The sequence below is a fragment of the Haliotis asinina genome, chromosome 3 (genome assembly GCF_037392515.1).
Source record: "Haliotis asinina isolate JCU_RB_2024 chromosome 3, JCU_Hal_asi_v2, whole genome shotgun sequence".
Classification (NCBI taxonomy): Eukaryota; Metazoa; Mollusca; class Gastropoda; order Lepetellida; family Haliotidae; genus Haliotis; species Haliotis asinina.
In genome coordinates, this window is record NC_090282.1 from 34,891,374 (window position 1) to 34,911,781 (window position 20,408).

General features: G+C 35.5%; 1 protein-coding gene across 1 annotated transcript in view; it reads left to right on the forward strand.

Annotated features, from left to right (window-relative positions):
• LOC137277860 (uncharacterized) overlaps positions 1-19,174 on the forward strand; it is a 53,014-nt gene extending 33,840 nt beyond the window's left edge. Inside the window, exons 10-11 of the mRNA XM_067809828.1 lie at positions 1,521-13,356; positions 14,753-19,174. Of these exons, the coding sequence (XP_067665929.1) occupies positions 1,521-13,356; positions 14,753-14,839 (11,923 nt within the window). The 3' untranslated portion in view covers positions 14,840-19,174. The remainder of the gene's footprint in view (positions 1-1,520; positions 13,357-14,752) is intronic.
• Positions 19,175-20,408: the final 1,234 nt, after the last annotated feature.

Sequence of the window (20,408 nt, forward strand, 5' to 3'; positions counted from 1 at the left end):
GCACATAGTGTTAATGATTTTCAGCATTAAGACAATGTACAATTCAATGTGTGATATGCATTTGAAAATGTAAGTAAAATACAAATAGCAATGGTCCAAATTCCTGAGGACGTACTGCAAAAGGTTTAAGGACAAATTTGACCCTGAATAGGAATCAATATTGTGGCTATCAAAGACACATGTCAGTGTGTGTTTGCAGGGTTGCAATATTTTTCATTGACACTAAGTATTGTAAGTTTGGAGGGCTTTCTAAAGATAGTTCGAGTTCAGTAGTTTGTCAAACAAGTACTGAGAGAAATAATAAAATGCAACCTTTCACGCCATTTTATCAAATGATGCAGTTTGGGATACTGGAACATTAAGGAGACATGTGCTGCTGCTCCCCTACACCAAATCTGGAATATGTTAGATTATAGATTTTTATGAATGCTGGTAATTGTTGCTTTCTCAGTTATTTGCCCTTTAGTCTAGAGCATTAATGGAATGGGTATTTTCTTCAGTTTCTTAAGACTGAGCATATACTACCCAGCCAGTGACAATTGTCAAAAATATATGCAAAAGGCAAGTCAATTGTTTACTGAAAAAGCAAAGATGGGAACATCTATTACAAGCTGGAAATAGAGAACTGCATCAGTCAACGTTCTTGTCACTAAAGTGGCAGTTTTGAATTAAAACCTTTTTTGAAAGCTTTACTGACACTGTTACTGTATTGTGTATCACTGGTATTTATAACTAAAGGTTACCTTGGTACTCCTTTAGCTATAGCTGACACCAGGAATGATGCACCTTTACCTGAACTATGGTGTACCCTAATTTTTCAGTTTCATGATTAGAGAATTGTGGGAGGTACTGTACCTAATTGCCCTTGATCTTACAACAGTTCCTCCAGCAAGTGCAAGATGATGATCTTTGTTCAATAGCTTCTATTTACTCTTGAGTTGCTGTTTTTGTTGTCAGTCTATATTCAGGAATGAAAATTCTCTTGCACTGACATTTGGAACTTATAGTGCATTGGTAGATATAAGATAGAATGAATTATCTGAGAACCTTATGTCTAGCACTCACCATTAAGGGCATTCATCTGTATAAAATTTTTAAAAATGCATCATTCTGTACTGGATGAAAGTGAACTGCATTCTTTTTCATGAAATATGTTTCAGTGTTTGGTCATTATATCCAAATCTGTAATTAATGTTAATTTTGAAGTCTCAAAATGACATGTTTTCTCTTACCCTGGTTCTTCTCATACTGTTCAACAGAAAACAGTAACTATTTGATGATGGTTAATTTATTGTCTGCCAGTGAAAAATTAACAACTTTTTAGGGACCATATTCATTTATTGTAGTCACAAGTGAGAATTTAATACAATAATTCCCGATATATAAAAAGTGGAACTAATACATATGAGTATAAAACAGAAACTGAGTTATGCATAGTCTGGATGCTTCTGTCACACAACTTTGTTTTAGTCCTGTAAGTGGAATAAGATAGTATTGTAATTATTTTGTCATATTTGCAGAATGAAGACAATTCAAATTGGAATTGACACACTTGGACGGATAATACACGAGAACTCTGATGATATGTTGTACATCATCTTGCAACATTGGAGACTATGTTGTTGTGCTTGCAGGCACTCTGAGTACCAGTTGTTCAGAAACAACAAATCCTTAAAATCCATTTTGACATGTAGAGATAAATACTTCAAACAGTTTCGAGATGGACAGATAGAACTCCATGTTATCAGAAAGCTCAATGATCTGTGCAAAAAAGATGATTACATTGCCCTAACATTTCTTGATCCTTTGGAGAAGCATGGCCGTATACCCAAAAGCATGAAGGAGTATCTAGATGAAGTAGAAGAAACTGATATTGAAGTGAAATGTGTCTTAGAAGTTTTCGTTAAAATGACTGAGAGTGTACCCATACAGACACCTCCTCTTCAACAACTGATGAAAACAATGCTAGGGAAGGCAAAGGACTTTGAGATAGGACTGAATATTACCATGAAAAGCATTGTGGATAGGTCTTTCTTTCAGGTCTTCAAAAGCATGTTACACATAAGCAAAATGGACAGATATCTTTGGGAATCAAAAGTCTTCTTGAAAATGTACAGAAAGTCGCTCAGTACTGGCTCAGTTTCAGAAGGCGATGGTTCGATGTTTGTAACAACGGTATGTGATCTGATGGAAAGTACAAAAAGAACATTTGAGACATACTGGAAAAGATTAAGCAGTGACAGAAACACTCCTATTGCAGATATTCACATTATATCAATTAAAGACCTTGAATGTGAAATACAAATAGCTGAGAAAGTAATGGACAGCTTTGTTCCACAGCCTGTGAAGGATGCGCTACAGATAGCCTGTGACTACAAAATGTACATTGACAAGACAGACGTACTGAAACGTTCTCTGAAGGTACTGAAACTTGATGCTACAAAAGATAACAAGTTTACCACAGCAGTATCAGCATTTAGTGCAATTGAAACACATAAAGACACCTTGGAATCACTAATTACTGCAAGTGAAACCTTTCAAGAAATAGACAAACTGATGGACCGGCACATTGTTGATGTTCTCAAAGAATTTTCTGAATCAACACACCTTCTTGACTTTATTGAAGAAATAAAACATGAAGATCTTCGGAATTTGATTGATGCAGTTGAAGAACACTCTGAACAGTCAGTGCAGGAAGTAACAGTTTCATCTCTCATTGATGTACGGAGGTTTCTGAGACCATTAATTGAATGTTCCTTGGAGCATTCAGTACTAGAATTTCTACAGACTGTTCAGAAGTCAATTGAAACAAATGAACTAACAAAGTTAGACAACAAACTCAGGGAGTGTAATACTAATCTGCATGGCCTGCGATCTCTATACCACAATGTAGCCAACAGAGGTGAAGTGACCAAAGATATTGTAAAAGCATTGATAAGTGATCATAAGGCAAGCTTTTCATTCACAATAATGAGCAGGAGTAAAGTTCATGTTGTGTTAAAGTACAGAGCAGACAAAGGAGAGAAACTATTGAATTCAAATGAATTGAATGATTACAGAAGCAGAGCTTTACTGTTAGTGAACACAGAATCTACCGAACAAGACATAAGTCTTAAATCTGAGCTGAGTAAGTTTACTGAGTTGGTTGATTGTGCTGTAGCAATAGCAGGACTGTACGAACAGTTGGTTTCTACTGGGCATCCCTGTTATCATGTAGGGCATGTCATGTCTCAGGAGAAAAAGAGCCTTGCAGATGAGGAGTTAGAACTGAGAAAAGCTTTATCTGAATGGAAAGAAGCTCTGGAGAAAGCAAGGGAACAATGGTATTGGTTAAATCATTTCTATCCAGAGCAAATTTCCCAAGTCAAAGATTTCCTTGTGGATGGATTGAAAAGAGAAGCACTGTTTTCATTATTTCAAAGTGCTGGATGCACACCAGACAGTTTAGATGCAGCACAAGAGTTATATTCAGAGCACCAACAAAGGATGTCAGAATGTGATGAATTCAGCTTAAATGCTATTGGTGCTACTTTAGATGACATTTTAGGAAATAACATTGTTAATGGTCAAGAGTTCCCTGAAGATGAAGACTTTGACCCAACACAGGTGCGTCCCTTGGAGAGAGTGCAAGAGGGTCAATTGTATGTTCTCAACTGGAGTGAAAGCAGTGCATATATCATTCCTACTCTGATGACTTTGTATAGGAACACCACAGGCTGCATACCATGTCATCATCAAGTCCTTTTCTGTACTGAAAATACAACATGGGAAAGTATACAGCTGTTGCTCAACAGATCAGTTGGAGGCAAATGCAGAGAATTTAAGAAACAGCTTTACTGTGTTGTTAATGCAGAGAAATTGAGAAATGAAGTGCAGTTTCAACTTGTATACAAACTGAAAGAACTTGGAGAAAGGATACAATATCTGGCAGTCATTTGTAGAGGAAACATCAATCATCCTCTTGTGAACCATTTTTCAAAAAATATCCGTAAACTAAGACCAATGGTAAACAATGCACTCTCAAAAAGCATTCAGCAATTGTGGCCAGATGTAATTGTTGTTACATCTGATCTTCCAGGTCAAGGAAAAACTGAACAGGTTCAATGTGATGCTTTTAGTAAAGGGCTCAGTGTTGTGAGCCTAGATGTTAGTGGCAATGTTACTGATGAGATACTCATGTCAGAGTTAAAAGAGATTTCACTGGAACAGGACAGTATTTTCCATATCAACATAGGGAATGTAACGAATGCAGAGGAAATTGACATTTTCATCTTCAAACTCTGCATTTTGAGGTTTATGTCTTGCGGTGCTAACATATTTCCCTGTACAACTGAACACTTGCGTATTGAGATAGCCAACACAATCAACCACACTCTGGAAAATGATTTACCAACCAGTTGCTTTTTCAAAAAGAAAACACTTCCTTGGTTAAATTTCACAAATTTAAGAGTTAGTCAGGAGGTTGGCAGTGCAGTTCAAGTTGTTTGTCATTATCTGCAGAAGCTGAAAGATGATACAGTTGATTCAACAGATATGTATTTTGCTGGTGAGAATATTGAAGCACCACTTCCTGAAGATCAGTGCAGAATCCTACTTCGAGAACGTTTTTCTACGATTGGAGATCTGTCATTTTCAGTAGTAAACATTTTGTTGAATGTACTTGCAGATCAGTTGAAGAAAATGTCCTGCAGTTTGTTTTTGAGGGCATCAAATTTGTATTCCATGGTTGGTGACAACACAGTGAAAAGGTCACTTGTAGAGACTTTAATATCTTCATCAACTGAATTCGCAACAAGATCAGTTGGGCCATGTCGACAGGAACAGAAGCAGACAGTTGTATGGTCGAAAAGAGATAAGAGTGACCCAAGAGACAATAGTGATATGACAACCATCGCAACAATGACTGATAGAGTTCAGGGCATGATCCAGTGGGTGGATAGCAATCACTTAATTGTAGCTTTCCACTGTCAAGATATCCAAACATTTTCAATCCTGTACAGAGACTTGAAAAAAATTCCAGACCATGTCAAAACTCTCTTTGAGACACAGATGAAGAAGGAACTACCTGATTTCTCAGTGCTGCCTGATTCAGAACTGAAGAACATATTGAAACATATTGCTGGATCACTCAATGAACCACTGTCACAAATACCTGAGTCTTATGCAATGACCCCAGACAATCTGCTAAAAATGGTCCTAATTGTTATGAGGATAAAAGCACATATCCCTGTGATAATAATGGGAGAAACTGGATGTGGAAAGACCAGTTTACTAAGGTGCCTTGCAAGTGTATGTGGTATTCATTTCATTGCCAAAAACATGCATGCAGGCATTGAGGAAAAAGATGTGGCCAGTTGTGTGTTAGATGCAGTGAACTTGGGCAAAGATAATTTAGAAAAGCAAGTGTGGCTCTTTTTTGATGAAATAAACACATGTGATCATTTAGGGATTTTGAATGAGCTTCTTTGTCACCACAGTTTCAAGGGTCAGATTCTTCCACCAAACCTTGCTATTATGGCAGCATGCAACCCTTACAAGACACGAAAAGAATGTAACATTTTAACAGCAGGACTTGTTACTAAAGTGAAAAGTGATGAACAGTCAAAACTTGTCTACCGTGTTCACCCTTTGCCTGAGAGAATGGTAGACTATGTCTGGGATTATGGCAGTTTGACAGAATCAGATGAAAAGGCATACATAGGCAGTATGGTTGCAAAAACATTGGAGTCGCTGCCCTGTGAGTTACTTGTAGATCTACTAGTAATGTCACAGAAATTCATTAGGCATGTTGAGAATCATCCATATTGTGTTAGTTTAAGAGATGTGAACAGATGTAGGCTCTTGGTGTCCTGGTTTAGAGATAATATGCTAGCACAAATCTCTGATAAAAGGAACAGCACAAATGAGAGGGAAACAGAAGCTGTCATAATGGCTTTGGCACACTCGTATCATTCAAGACTAAATGAAAGCAAACATAGGGAAGAATATCGACAAAATGTACAAAGCCTTCTACAAAAGCATGGTTTAAATGGTGGTGAGGAATTTGTTCTGGAAACAATAACAAAAAATCAGAAGGCAATCCTTGACAAGATGGAACTTCCTGATGGCATAGCCAAAAACACAGCACTTCAGGAGAATGTCTTTGTCATACTGGTTTGTGTCCTGAAACACATACCAATATTTGTTGTTGGTAAGCCTGGGTGCAGTAAATCATTGTCACTACAGCTTCTGAAAAGCAATCTTCGAGGGAAAGATTCCAAAAATGACTATTTCCAAAAGTTACCTCAGTTGTATTACGTGTCATATCAAGGTTCAGAATCGTCTACATCTGATGGAATCATAAAGGTTTTTGAAAAGGCACAGAAATACAGAGAGCATAACAAAGAAGGAGATGTGTTACCTGTTGTAATACTTGATGAAATAGGTCTTGCAGAAGTATCTGCGTATAACCCACTAAAGGTCTTGCACAACCTATTAGAGCCGGAGAGGAAAGAGTTCCCAGATGTTGCTGTTGTTGGAATATCAAACTGGGCTTTAGATGCAGCCAAAATGAACCGTGCAGTGCATCTTTCAAGACCAGATATGGCTGTTAAGGAGTTGCATACTACAGCAGTGTCTATTGCTGAATTCAGCAGTGAAGCAAACAAATCAAAATCGATAGACAGTACCAGATACTCAGATTTGTCAACAGGAGTTGATTGTGTTTTGGAAGCCTTGGCATATGCGTATTTTGAATACATTCAAAACCAAAACATCAGGAATTTTCATGGTCTCAGAGACTTCTACTCTTTGGTTAAATTTATTTCTCGGGAAACAGAATCTCAGTCATCTGGCCTGAAAAATACATTTCAAGTTGTTTTGAAAGGACTTTTGCGTAACTTTGGTGGTTTGGAATCAGAAATCAAGTTTGTGATTCAAACATTCAACAAACACTTAAAACGGATGACAAAACAAGAACAACCTCTGGATCTGACAGATGAAAGTTTTCCAAGTTTATTACAACTTATTGAGGACAACATCAAGGACACTTCTGCTAGACATTTGATGCTTATTACAAGAGGTGATTCATCGCTAGGCGTTGTTGAAGACCTTCTTAGAATGAACAAGAGATCATATATCACTATCTTGGGCAGTTGTTTTGATGAAGATCAGACAGACCACTACAGCTACAGAGTCCTCAGTAAGATTATCTTATGCATGGAACAAGGAATCACACTTATTCTAAAAGATCTGGGAAGCATCTATGGAAGTCTGTATGATATGCTTAACCAGAACTACACAACAGTTGGGAGCAAAAAGAACTGCAGAATAGCACTTGGTGCATACAGCAACCCATTGTGTCAAGTGGCAGATAGCTTTAGGTGCATTGTTTTAGTGGAAGAACAGAAAGTTGACTTATCAGATCCTCCATTCCTAAATCGCTTTGAAAAACAAAGACTAGTTATGAGTGATGTGCTTGATCCTGAGGCAAAGAAGATTGCTGCACAACTGCAATCATGGATTGAAGACATTTCCAAAGTATCAGGTTTTGAATCCATTAGTCCAACAGAACTCCTTCCAATATTCAGTTCAGATCTGATACCATCATTGGTACACAGTGAATACAAGAGTACACTTGATGACAGTGATGATTTTCGAAACTTGTGTTTGCAGAAGATTATCAAACTTTGTACTCCTGAAGGAATAATTCGTGCTGAAAATTCAGCTTTGATGGCAAAAGAAAAGAGTCTTGTAAAATCAATCCGGGAACAATATTTTTCTCTGCCAATACATGATGGTTTGCAGACATTTTTGCAACACATGCTGGGGAGTTGTAGCACTGGAATACATATGATGGTATTTACTCATAGTAACATATATGTTGACCTTCCAGCAGTTACCCAGATCAGTACCTTACATGCCCAGTATGAAAAGCTGGGGTCATTCAAATCTGAAAAGCAGCTGTCAAGTAGCCTACAACAGTTTTGGTCTGATTCACATCATAACTGGCTGTTCATACAAGTGTCACATGTTGATCAAAAACATTTCTTTCTGTTAAAATCCATTCTTGAATTGGAACAGAACAGATATTTGTCAACAGAAACTTCTACAGGAATCATTAAACATGTTGTTGTCATCATACATGTGGACAGGACTACACAAGGCAGCCAAGTAGGCCTTGTGAACTTTTTAAGTGGATGGGATATGGCGATAGTGGATTGTCTAGAGCCTCAGATTATACCACTGAAAGACTTACTTCGTGGAACACTGGCAGATATGGCCCTAAGACATCTGAGAAAGAGTGGGATCACTTTTCAAAATCTTTTTCAAGCTTTTGCATGCATGCGATACACAGAAAAGTCTCGGTCCATAGACAGTATTAAGTCAATGACCCATTTTGACACAGTTGTGGATATCTTACTTGAAAGAATTGAGGAATGGATCAGAGAGACAGAGTCTTTCAGTGAAAATAGGAACTGGCAACTTGCAACTGCATGCAATATTGTGAAATTGAAAAACTACATGACATTGCAAAATGCACTTTTGGAAGAAATAAAATCAACACTAATGCATCCACTAGCTGCTTTAGTGTTCACCATTGAAAGACTAAATGGGTGGGATTGTGTATGTGTGGAGGCAGATAATGCATTGAAGCATGACAAACTGAGGTTATGGAAATGCCTTGTCTTGAATAAAACAGTTGTTGACATATCAGGTGTCCCAGAACCGAAGGGTCCGGAATGTCTCCCATGCAAAATGACAACCTTTGGCACTAAGTTCCCTTTCAGTATGTACTTTATTCATGCTATTGAAAGTCTTGAAAGTATATTCTTGGATCTATGGAGGGGCAAACAAACTGAAGAAAATGACAGTTGTGACAAGACAGTTACACAATTATTAATTGAATCATTCAGAAAACATGTAAATACTGTTGCCACAGATATGTTTGAATACAGTTATGGAGAGGAACAGTTTTGTGACTACTTTCATGATTTCTGTCAATGGTTCACGGCAAAACTGCCCTTGAGTATGTCAGAAGATCAAATGATTGAAGTTACTGGTCGTGCTGTAAGAAGTCGGATCTATCTTGATAGAGATGCATTTGACATGTTTGTGACTAAGCTTCATGTAACAGCATGGATGTTTAAGTATCAGTTGCAATCAGAACTGATACTTGTTGATACCTGCCTCACACAGCTGAATGTATCACTTGATGATATACTGAAGCATGCTTATCATCGGGCAGAAAAGGTTAAGGAAACTGAGCAAATCAAAACAAGTGTGCGCCATGAAGAACAAGATGACCATGCATTGGAAGTTACACATGATGATCAGCCAAGAATTGAAAGGACAGAGGTGGATGAGGAAGACATTATTGTGGAGTTAAAAGGAGACCATCATGACAGAACAGAAGAAAGATGTGTTGACCAAATCGGTTCACCCATCAATAATAATGTAGAGGAAGAGGAACAGAATAAGTTTGGATCAGCAACTGCAGGTTGCCAGCAAGTAACTTGTGGTCATGAAACAATGGAAAATATGGGCACATGTATAGAGAAATCTAATCAGGAGGATCAGAAGGTCCTGCAAACAGATCCAGAAGTATTTCAACCTGGTGCTGAACAATCTGATGTTTGTAGTGTTGGGAACAGTAAGAGACTTGAAGCTGTTGAAATTAGTGGTAGTGATGAACAAGGTGATATGTCATTAAGAAACTCAGTTGAAAGCTTAGAAGACGGCACTGATTCAGATGCAGCCTCACACCTTGTGGATCTCGCATGCCAATATCTAATACCATCACAAGAACTGAGCAAAATGCAGACTGTAAAAACATGGCAGAGGTTGGTCAATTTAGTTCTTTCACTCACTTCAGATGTCAGTGTTGAGCCTATGGTATTACAAACACTTCGAGTATGCAGTGATATGGCCTCACTCATAATTCTGCCTCATGGAGTAAGTGAAACAGATTTCTGGGATATAGGCAGTAAACTTTCAACTGACAGCTTAGATTCTGAACATTCTGTGCTCGTACTCCAAAACTTTGTGAGAAAGGTCAGTTACAGTATACCTTCAAAAGATTTGAAGCATTTTGTTGCATCATATGCAAGCTGCTGTCTTATGGCTAATGCTGAAACAGATTTTGTTGCAACATTGTCTGGTATTTATTATGATTGTGGGGAGGATGGGAGTGATGTTGCCTTCCTGGGCTCAGTTCTACATCACTTGATCTACTTGCAATTTGAAGATGATCCAGAAGAACTGATGATGGATAGCTTACTGGAGAATGGGTTTTTCAAAATACTTGACCAGTGGTTAAGAAGAAGCCAAGCACAAGTTGATGATTCTCCACTGGCCTGTATTATTGTTGATCTTTTACAAAACCACATATTTGCAAATGTAAGTGAAAAACTTCAAAAGCAACCATCTGAGTTTTTTGACCAACTTCTTGAGCTCAAGAGACAATGCATGTGTTCACATAAAGTGACTTTTAAATCTCTGGTTTTTGTAGCATATCTCAAATCAGCACTGCAATGCTTAGTTAGTTCATTTGAAGAAAACAGCCTAAAAGACAACTCTTGGCAAAAATTAAATCAACTGTTTGAAGGAGGAACCCTTTGTACAACCAGCAGAATCCAAGGAATGCAAACATATTTTCTCAAATGTCTGACTAAGGGAGGAGGCATAAAAGCATGTATTGATATGAAAATACATTTTTCCAGTTCTTTGACATATTTGACTTCTATTAAGCCAACTTCAGATAATACAGTGACGTTTCTAGAGCAAAATCCAATGGTACTGTCTCACCCAAATTTGTTCTCTGATATACACAAGGCAGCAAACTGCCTTGTTGAGGGTGACATGAAGCCATTTCAAACTCTGCTACAGGGGAAATGTGGTGATGTAATTTACAGCCTCTTTGCATATGCGTTGAACCAATTCTTTCTTACTTCTAATGCAAGAACTCTAAACAGATCAGAGGAAGATGTATCACATAAACTTGTACAAGAGGCAAAAGATCAACACATGCCTGATCATCAAATGAGGTTGTTTTCAAGGCTTTGTCAACAAGGGGAATTTAGTGTGTTCTTTCTCCAAGTTCCGTCTACTGTTACTGAGTACCATATGGTATCTGTGATCATTGACACATTATCAACAATAATTTCTGGTGCACCAAGTTCGGATTCTGAAGCCAGTATACATGTTTTCCTGGAGTGCATATGCAACCCATGTGTGGGTGTCAAGAGGTCTATCCCTGGATGTTCAGATGGAACTAATGCAGTCAGTAAATCATCTGTTTACTTCTTAGATTGTGAATGTGGCTACAGAAATGTATTCAAGGTGGAAAGCAATTGTCCACACTGCTCAAGGAAACTATCGCAAGATCAAGTTATGACTGACCTAAATTCAAAAGTATCAGATGATTATTATGCTTGCAAGAAACTGATCTGCTGGCAAACAGTGAGGGGCATGCCACAGGTCGTGTTCAGGGTACTTCAGTTCATATACATCAGTTGCGTGACTGGTGCATTAGCCTTGCGATATACGAATGATGGAGAATTATGTACACTTTTATGCCTTGACAAAGATACAGATGTGACAGATCACTTTAAAAGCAGACTGTTATGCCATTGGGAATGCTTGAAAAGCCTTTTAAGTATGGGAGATGAACAGCTCAATCGTTTCATGCATATTGTACTGAGGCAAACTTGTGTGTTCTTGACAGATGTAAAGTGGCATGTTCGCACAACAGTGGAAAGAGACGAGTTTGAATTGCACATATCTGAAACCATTTCTGCCCTTGTACAAATTCGATATCATGTCATCAAGGAAGATGTTGAAAAGTTCAAAGTTATATATGGAATGGATGACTGGTCTCTGCAAGATTCTGTTTGTGAAGTTTTTGAGGAAGGAAAACACTATGAATCATTACCACGCTTGTGGAGAGAAATTACCCAACCAAATCCTGAAAATTTGAAAATGCAATTTATTTTGACACATTCCAATAAGGTGTTTCCTTTGCTCTCACTAATGCTGTATCATGAGCAAGAATTAAACCTTACAAAGCATATTTGGAATGTAATACAATGGCATATATGCACAGTGAAACACATCAGTTACAGATACAAGAAAAGAGAATGTAGCAAGAAAACACTTGCAGATTTCAGACATTCTCTAAGTAGTGGGAGTGAACTCACAGGTGAGGAAGTAAAACAAACCTTAGATGACTTTTTGCAGTCATGGATGGACATCATGAAGATGAAGTCTCTCTTAGACATGTATGCTGATGATTTGGGGCCTTTAGAAAATATCCATCCAAATACTGAACTGCAAAAGTGTATTGTTGTGAATGAAGAATCACAACTATACAAAGTTTTAGAAGTTCTTTTAAGAATGCAAAATTACATCTTAGATGAAGCAATGTCTGTAACACTTCTGCAAGATGTGTTGTCAAGCAGTTTTCTTCTGCGATCGAATACATGTGCTACAGTCCCAATAGTGAAAATAGAAGATATTAAAGTGCAGCACATCATGAAAGGCCCAGACTTTGATGAACTGCTGAAATTCTCCCAGTGCAACACCCATTGTGGACATGGAAGAGAAGTGACATATGACTTTTTTCAGATAGAGAAAGACATAGCGATCCAGTGTCTGTTGAACAAAGCATACATTGTCATTGGAGAGAGTTTCCCAGTTATTTCTTTCTCTGGTGAAATCCAGCATACAACATCATCCCTTCTTCAGGAGATTGAACAGCTCTTAGAACAAGAGCCCTTGAGTCCTGAAACAGAACACTTAGTGGACAAAATGGACCCAGCTGACCGTAAAGTGCTTATGAACTACTTAGAGATGACCTTTTGTCTGGTAAAAAGAACACCAGTATCTCCCGAAGACAGGAAACGTTTTCTGACTGATTTCCTAGATTTGTGGCAATATCTCTTTCCTTACAGGGTCGAAACTGTTCATGGCTTTTGTTCAAATATATATCTCTACAATATTGTTGCACTGTACGAAGCTGTGGAAAAACACATGGCCTCTGATGTTGTGGACTCCCTGGAAGACAAATTCAGGAAAGAGATTCCCAGAGAAGCACTAGCAGCAGTCAGTCAAGTTGTGATCTTTGGTAATCTTTCATTGCTTCAATCTTTGGTGACAGCACTTTCAAAATATGCATACAGATATTTGCAGTCAGAAGATGCAGATCCAGAGCAACAGCTTTCTGATCAGCTTAAAGACCCATCTTTGTGGCCTAAAGATATAATCGAGAGAGTATATGCAGATGACACTGACGACAAGAAGGATGTTGCGCTATTGCCACCTAGCATATGTGCTGAACATATTTTCCATGTCATTATGTACTACAGAAAGGAAATAAAGGTAAGTTCTGTTACTTAACTGTTATTCAATTAGACATGTTCCATACAATGTTCTATTTCAGACCTGTGAAGGTCTGAGTAAGAACAGGTCTTCAGCAACCCATGCTTGACTCAATAGTTGAATATGCTTGTCGTAAGAGGTGACTAATGGGATCAGGTGGTCAGGCTCGCTGACTTGGTTTACACATGTCATCAGTTCCCAATTGTGCAGATCAACACTCGTGCTGTTGATCACTGGATTGTCTGGTCCAGACTCTATTATTTACAGACAGCCACCATATAGCTGGAATATTGCTGGTGGAAAACTAAACACATTCACTCACTCATTCAATATGATTTTGGTAAATTTGGAACATATTGTTTGTAATTTCTTACTTATTTTTACCTCTATTATATCACTGCCATAAATCCTGTGTTTGTGACTGCAATCACTAAAATTTAACTATCACTAGTCTAGTCTTCTTATGACCCATGAGTAGGCCATCAGCAACCCATGCTTGCCATAAAAGGCGACAAACGGGATCGGGTGGTCAGGCTCGCTGACTTGGTTGACACATGTGATCGGTTCCCAATTGCGCAGATTGATGCCCACAGGATTGTCTGGTCCAGGTTTGATTATTTACAGACTGCCACCATATAGCTGGAATATTGCTGTGTGCGGCGTAAAAGTAAACTCACAAGTTGTAATATTTATTATGTTCTAGGGGCATGTTCATGTGACTGTAGTGATGAGTTCGTGTATTTATGAATAGAGTCATCAATTTAGGATAGCTTTGGGACTCCACATACATTGTTCTGGAAGAGCAGAGAAGTTTCTTTTTAGATGAGAGTCACTGTGAATTATATGCCTTTATGACATAGGAAACTTTCTCTAAACTTTGCAAGGCCTTTGCCAAAGCTTGAAGAAAGGTAATAGTGTGGAAGTAAATAGAAAATTACAGCATTTCCTGAGTCATCGCCAGACACACCAGAGCTTAAGTTGTTCTTATCTATTCCCACATCTGAGTATCAATCACTAGAATAAATTCAGTAATGGCATTATTGGGGAGATAAATTTCCATGAAATCATCAAGTACTGGTATTTTTTATGCAATCGAGACAGGATAGGACTATCAAAGCAAATTTGGACATACTCCCAGCAACTATAATCTGTCAAAGGTACTGTGAGTTGAGTTTGGTGTTCATTATTACTTGAGAAAGACTTCTCTTGAACGTCTTTCTTTTGGATGACAGCAACCACAAATACAGGATTTAGGGCTATGGTATAATAGATGTGGTATTCATAGAATTATTAAAACCTGAGAAGTATTGTTTGATACATGTGCCTAATAAAGGCAATAAATTTTTATTAATCTGATTTTAATCAAAAGCCAAGTCCTTATCTTGTCATATTTCAGAAACGGGAACAAAAGGCAATATATGGTGATGTTCAGCCCAAGCACAAGCAGACAAAGGCTCTCAAATCAAAGAAATGGAAACGCTGAGACTGAAGTACCAGTGCAAGTACCTTCCTATTGTGCTTCATTTCAGCAGCTGGCACAATTGTATTTATGCTTCTTGTGACAGATACTTCTTATATACCACTTGAAGAATATTTATGAATATTTTCTGCTACATGTATAATATTCAAAACCCAATGTTTTATAGACCAGGGTGGTAAGATCCCAACTCTTGTTATGATTAAATCATTTCATAACCATGGACTGTTAAAGTTGTTCTGTAGATATTTATAGTGTATGAAGCATGTCCTTAGTTCAGGAACAAAACAGTGAAGAATGTGTTGGTGTATTTGGTGCAAAGAAAAAAGTGAGGAACCTGACTCATGCATAGTATATTTATATTGTGCCTACAATATGTTGTGGTGTAAATATTTATGAAGTGGATATGTCCTGAAATAGATGTTGGGGTAGTTGGTAAATATTTTCAAGTATAATGTTCAAAACCAAATCATTTATTGACTAGTGTGTTTAGAACCCAACTCTTGTTATGAATGATTTCAATAATGGACCCCCATTTTGTGCTAAATACAGTAACAAAACAGTGAATATTTTGTTTACTGAATTCGTGCAAAGAAAGATGGAAGAGAATGTGGATGTGAGGAGGTTGGTAGCCACAGTAAATAAAACACTTTCAAACTTGAATACTAAACATTTTGTACTAAACATAGTAACAAAACAGTGAATAGTTTGTTTACTTATACAATATGGATGTTGGTAGGTTGTGAAAAAAATCACTTTCAAATTTGAATATAAAAATGCATCTTGTTATGTCATGTTTGAAAATAACTGTAAATCTTCATGTTGAATAAGCAGGTAGACATAATTGTGTTTTACCATTTGTGTTTTATTCTAGACTGTGTTAAAACAAAGATCAGATGTATTTTGTGATGTGTTCTTAATATATGTTGGACATGAACAATAATAAACAATTAGAACAAAATATTTGACAAAATTCTGTATTTGTTCTTATGCAACTTGTAAGAAGACCTGACACATGGAAACTATACTGATATCATATCTACAATATGTTGTAAATAATTCTGAACTGAATGTATGATGTAATCTGTCTTGTTATGTAACATGAAAGAAAGCCTGACACATGGATAGTGTATTGATATTATACCCTAGAATATATTATGTGTTGTAAATAATTATGAACTGGATATTCTTGTATGGAGCTTGTAAGAAAACCTGACACATGGATAGTATATTGATATTTTACCTAGAAAATGTGATGTTGCAAGTAATTATGAGCTGGATATATGATGAATCGTCTGTCTTGTTATGTAACATGAAAGAAAACCTGACACATGGATAGTAGATAGATATGGTATCTACAGTATATTGTAAATAATTAAGAACTGAATATATTATGAAATCTGTCTTGTTATGTAACATGAAAGAAAGCCTGATACATGGATAGTATATGGATATTGTATGTACAATATGTTGTAAATAATTAAGAACTGAATATGATGATATCTTTCTTGTTATGCAACTGCAAGAAAATCTGATACATTGATAGTATAATGATATTGTACCTTCAATATGTTATGGTGTAAATAATTATGAACTGGATATATGATGAGATACCTGTTTAAATACCTAGTAAATATTTTTCATCATGGTGTTCAATATCAAATCTATTATTGACTAGTGTGTTTAGAACCCAACTCTTGTTGTGAATGAATGATTTCAACAATGGACTGTTAAGACATTTTGTGCTAAATATAGTAACAAAACAGTGAATATTTTGTTTACTTTCTTCGTACCAAGAAAGATGGAAGAGAATGTGGATGTTAGTAGGTTGTTAGTCACTGTAAATAAAACATTTTCAACCTTCAATGCTAAACATTTTGTACTAAATATTTAAACAAAACAGTGAATATTTTGTTTACTTATAGTTTGGAAGAAGATTGTGAAAATATCACTTTCAAATTTGAATACTAAAAAGCAATTCTTACAATGTCATGTTTGAAAATAACTGTAAATCTTTATATTGAATGAGCATGTGGACATAATTGTGTTTTACCATTTGTGTTTTATTCTAGACTGTGTTAAAACAAAGATCAGATGTATTTTGTGATGTGTTCTTAATATATGTTGGACATGAACAATTATAATACAAATAGAACAACATATATGATGAAATTCTGTATTTGTTCTTATGGAACTTGTAAGAAAACCTGGCACATGAGTAGCGAACTGATATTGTACCTACCTATGTTGTAAATATTCCTGAACTGAATATATCATGAAATCTGTCTTGTTATGTAACATGAAAGAAAGCCTGACACATGGATAGTGTATTGATATTATACCCTAGAATATGTTGTGTGTTGTAAAAAATTATAAACTGGATATTCTTGTTATGCAACCTGTAAGAAAATCTGACACATGGATAGTATATTGATATTTTACCTAGAATATGTGATGTTGTAAGTAATTATAAACTGGATATATGATGAATCATCTGTCTTGTTATGTAACATGAAAGAAAACCTGACACATGGATAGTAGATAGATATGGTATCTACAGTATATTGTAAATAATTAAGAACTGAATATATTATGAAATCTGTATTGTTATGTAACATGAAAGAAAGCCTGATATATGGATAGTATATGGATATTGTATGTACAATATGTTGTAAATAATTAAGAACTGAATATGATGATATCCTTCTTGTTATGCTACTGCAAGAAAATCTGATACATGGATAGTATAATGATATTGTACCTTCAATATGTTATGGTGTAAATAATTATGAACTGGATACAAGATGAGATACCTGTTTAGATACCTAGTAAATATTTTCCATCATGATGTTCAATACCAAATCTATTATTGACTAGTCTGTTTAGAGCCCAACTTTTGTTGTGAATGAATGATTTCAACAATGGACTGTTAAGACATTTTGTGCTAAATATAGTAACAAAACAGTGAATATTTTGTTTACTTATTTCGTACCAAGAAAGATGGAAGAGAATGTGGATGTTAGTAGGTTGTTAGTCACTGTAAATAAAACATTTTCAAACTTGATTGCTAAACATTTTGTGCTAAACATAGTAACAAAACAGTGAATATTTTGTTTACTTATTTCGTGCCAAGAAAGATGGAAGAGAATGTGGATTTTAGTAGGTTGGTAGTAACTAAATAAAACATTTTCAACCTTGAATACTAAACATTTTGTACTAAATATATACATGTAAACAAGACAGTGAATAGTTTGTTTACTTATTTTGTGAAAAAAGAAAGATGTAATACAATTTGGATGTTGGTAGTTTGGAAGTAGGTTGTAAAAAAATCACTTTCAAATTTGAATACTAAAGAGCATCTTAGTGTGTCATGTTTGAAAATAACTGTAAATCTTTATGTTGAATAAGCAGGTTGACATAAATTTGTTTTAACATTTGTGTTTTATTCTAGACTGTGTTGAAACAAAGATCAGATGTATTTTGTGATGTGTTCTTAATATATGTTGGACATGAACAATTATAATACAAATAGAACAACATATATGATGAAATTCTGTATTTGTTCTGATGCAACTTGTAAGAAAACCTGGCACATGAGTAGCGGACTGATATTGTACCTACCTATGTTGTAAATATTCCTGAACTGAATATATCATGAAATCTGTCTTGTTATGTAACATGAAAGAAAGCCTGACACATGGATAGTATATGGATATTGTATGTACAATATGTTGTAAATAATTAAGAACTGAATATGATGATATCCTTTTTGTTATGCCACTGCAAGAAAATTTGATACATTGATAGTATAATGATATTGTACCTTCAATATGTTATGGTGTAAATAATTATGAACTGGATATATGATGAGATACCTATTTAAATACCTAGTAAATATTTTCCATCATGATGTTCAATACCAAATCTATTATTGACTAGTCTGTTTAGAGCCCAACTCTTGTTGTGAATGAATGATTTCAACAATGGACTGTTAAGACATTTTGTGCTAAATGTAGTAACAAAACAGTGAATATTTTGTTTACTTATTTCCTACCAAGAAAGATGGAAGAGAATGTGGATGTTAGTAGGTTGTTAGTCACTGTAAATAAAACATTTTCAAACTTGATTGCTAAACATTTTGTGCTAAACATAGTAACAAAACAGTGAATATTTTGTTTACTTATTTCGTGCCAAGAAAGATGGAAGAGAATGTGGATTTTAGTAGGTTGGTAGTAACTAAATAAAACATTTTCAACCTTGAATACTAAACATTTTGTACTAAATATATACATGTAAACAAGACAGTGAATAGTTTGTTTACTTATTTTGTGAAAAAAGAAAGATGTAATACAATTTGGATGTTGGTAGTTTGGAAGTAGGTTGTAAAAAAATCACTTTCAAATTTGAATACTAAAGAGCATCTTAGTGTGTCATGTTTGAAAATAACTGTAAATCTTTATGTTGAATAAGCAGGTTGACATAAATTTGTTTTAACATTTGTGTTTTATTCTAGACTGTGTTGAAACAAAGATCAGATGTATTTTGTGATGTGTTCTTAATATATGTTGGACATGAACAATTATAATACAAATAGAACAAAATATATGATGAAATTCTGTATTTGTTCTGATGCAACTTGTAAGAAAACCTGGCACATGAGTAGCGGACTGATATTGTACCTACCTATGTTGTAAATATTCCTGAACTGAATATATCATGAAATCTGTCTTGTTATGTAACATGAAAGAAAGCCTGACACATGGATAGTATATGGATATTGTATGTACAATATGTTGTAAATAATTAAGAACTGAATATGATGATATCCTTTTTGTTATGCCACTGCAAGAAAATTTGATACATTGATAGTATAATGATATTGTACCTTCAATATGTTATGGTGTAAATAATTATGAACTGGATATATGATGAGATACCTATTTAAATACCTAGTAAATATTTTCCATCATGATGTTCAATACCAAATCTATTATTGACTAGTCTGTTTAGAGCCCAACTCTTGTTGTGAATGAATGATTTCAACAATGGACTGTTAAGACATTTTGTGCTAAATGTAGTAACAAAACAGTGAATATTTTGTTTACTTATTTCCTACCAAGAAAGATGGAAGAGAATGTGGATGTTAGTAGGTTGTTAGTCACTGTAAATAAAACATTTTCAAACTTGATTGCTAAACATTTTGTGCTAAACATAGTAACAAAACAGTGAATATTTTGTTTACTTATTTCGTGCCAAGAAAGATGGAAGAGAATGTGGATTTTAGTAGGTTGGTAGTAACTAAATAAAACATTTTCAACCTTGAATACTAAACATTTTGTACTAAATATATACATGTAAACAAGACAGTGAATAGTTTGTTTACTTATTTTGTGAAAAAAGAAAGATGTAATACAATTTGGATGTTGGTAGTTTGGAAGTAGGTTGTAAAAAAATCACTTTCAAATTTGAATACTAAAGAGCATCTTAGTGTGTCATGTTTGAAAATAACTGTAAATCTTTATGTTGAATAAGCAGGTTGACATAAATTTGTTTTAACATTTGTGTTTTATTCTAG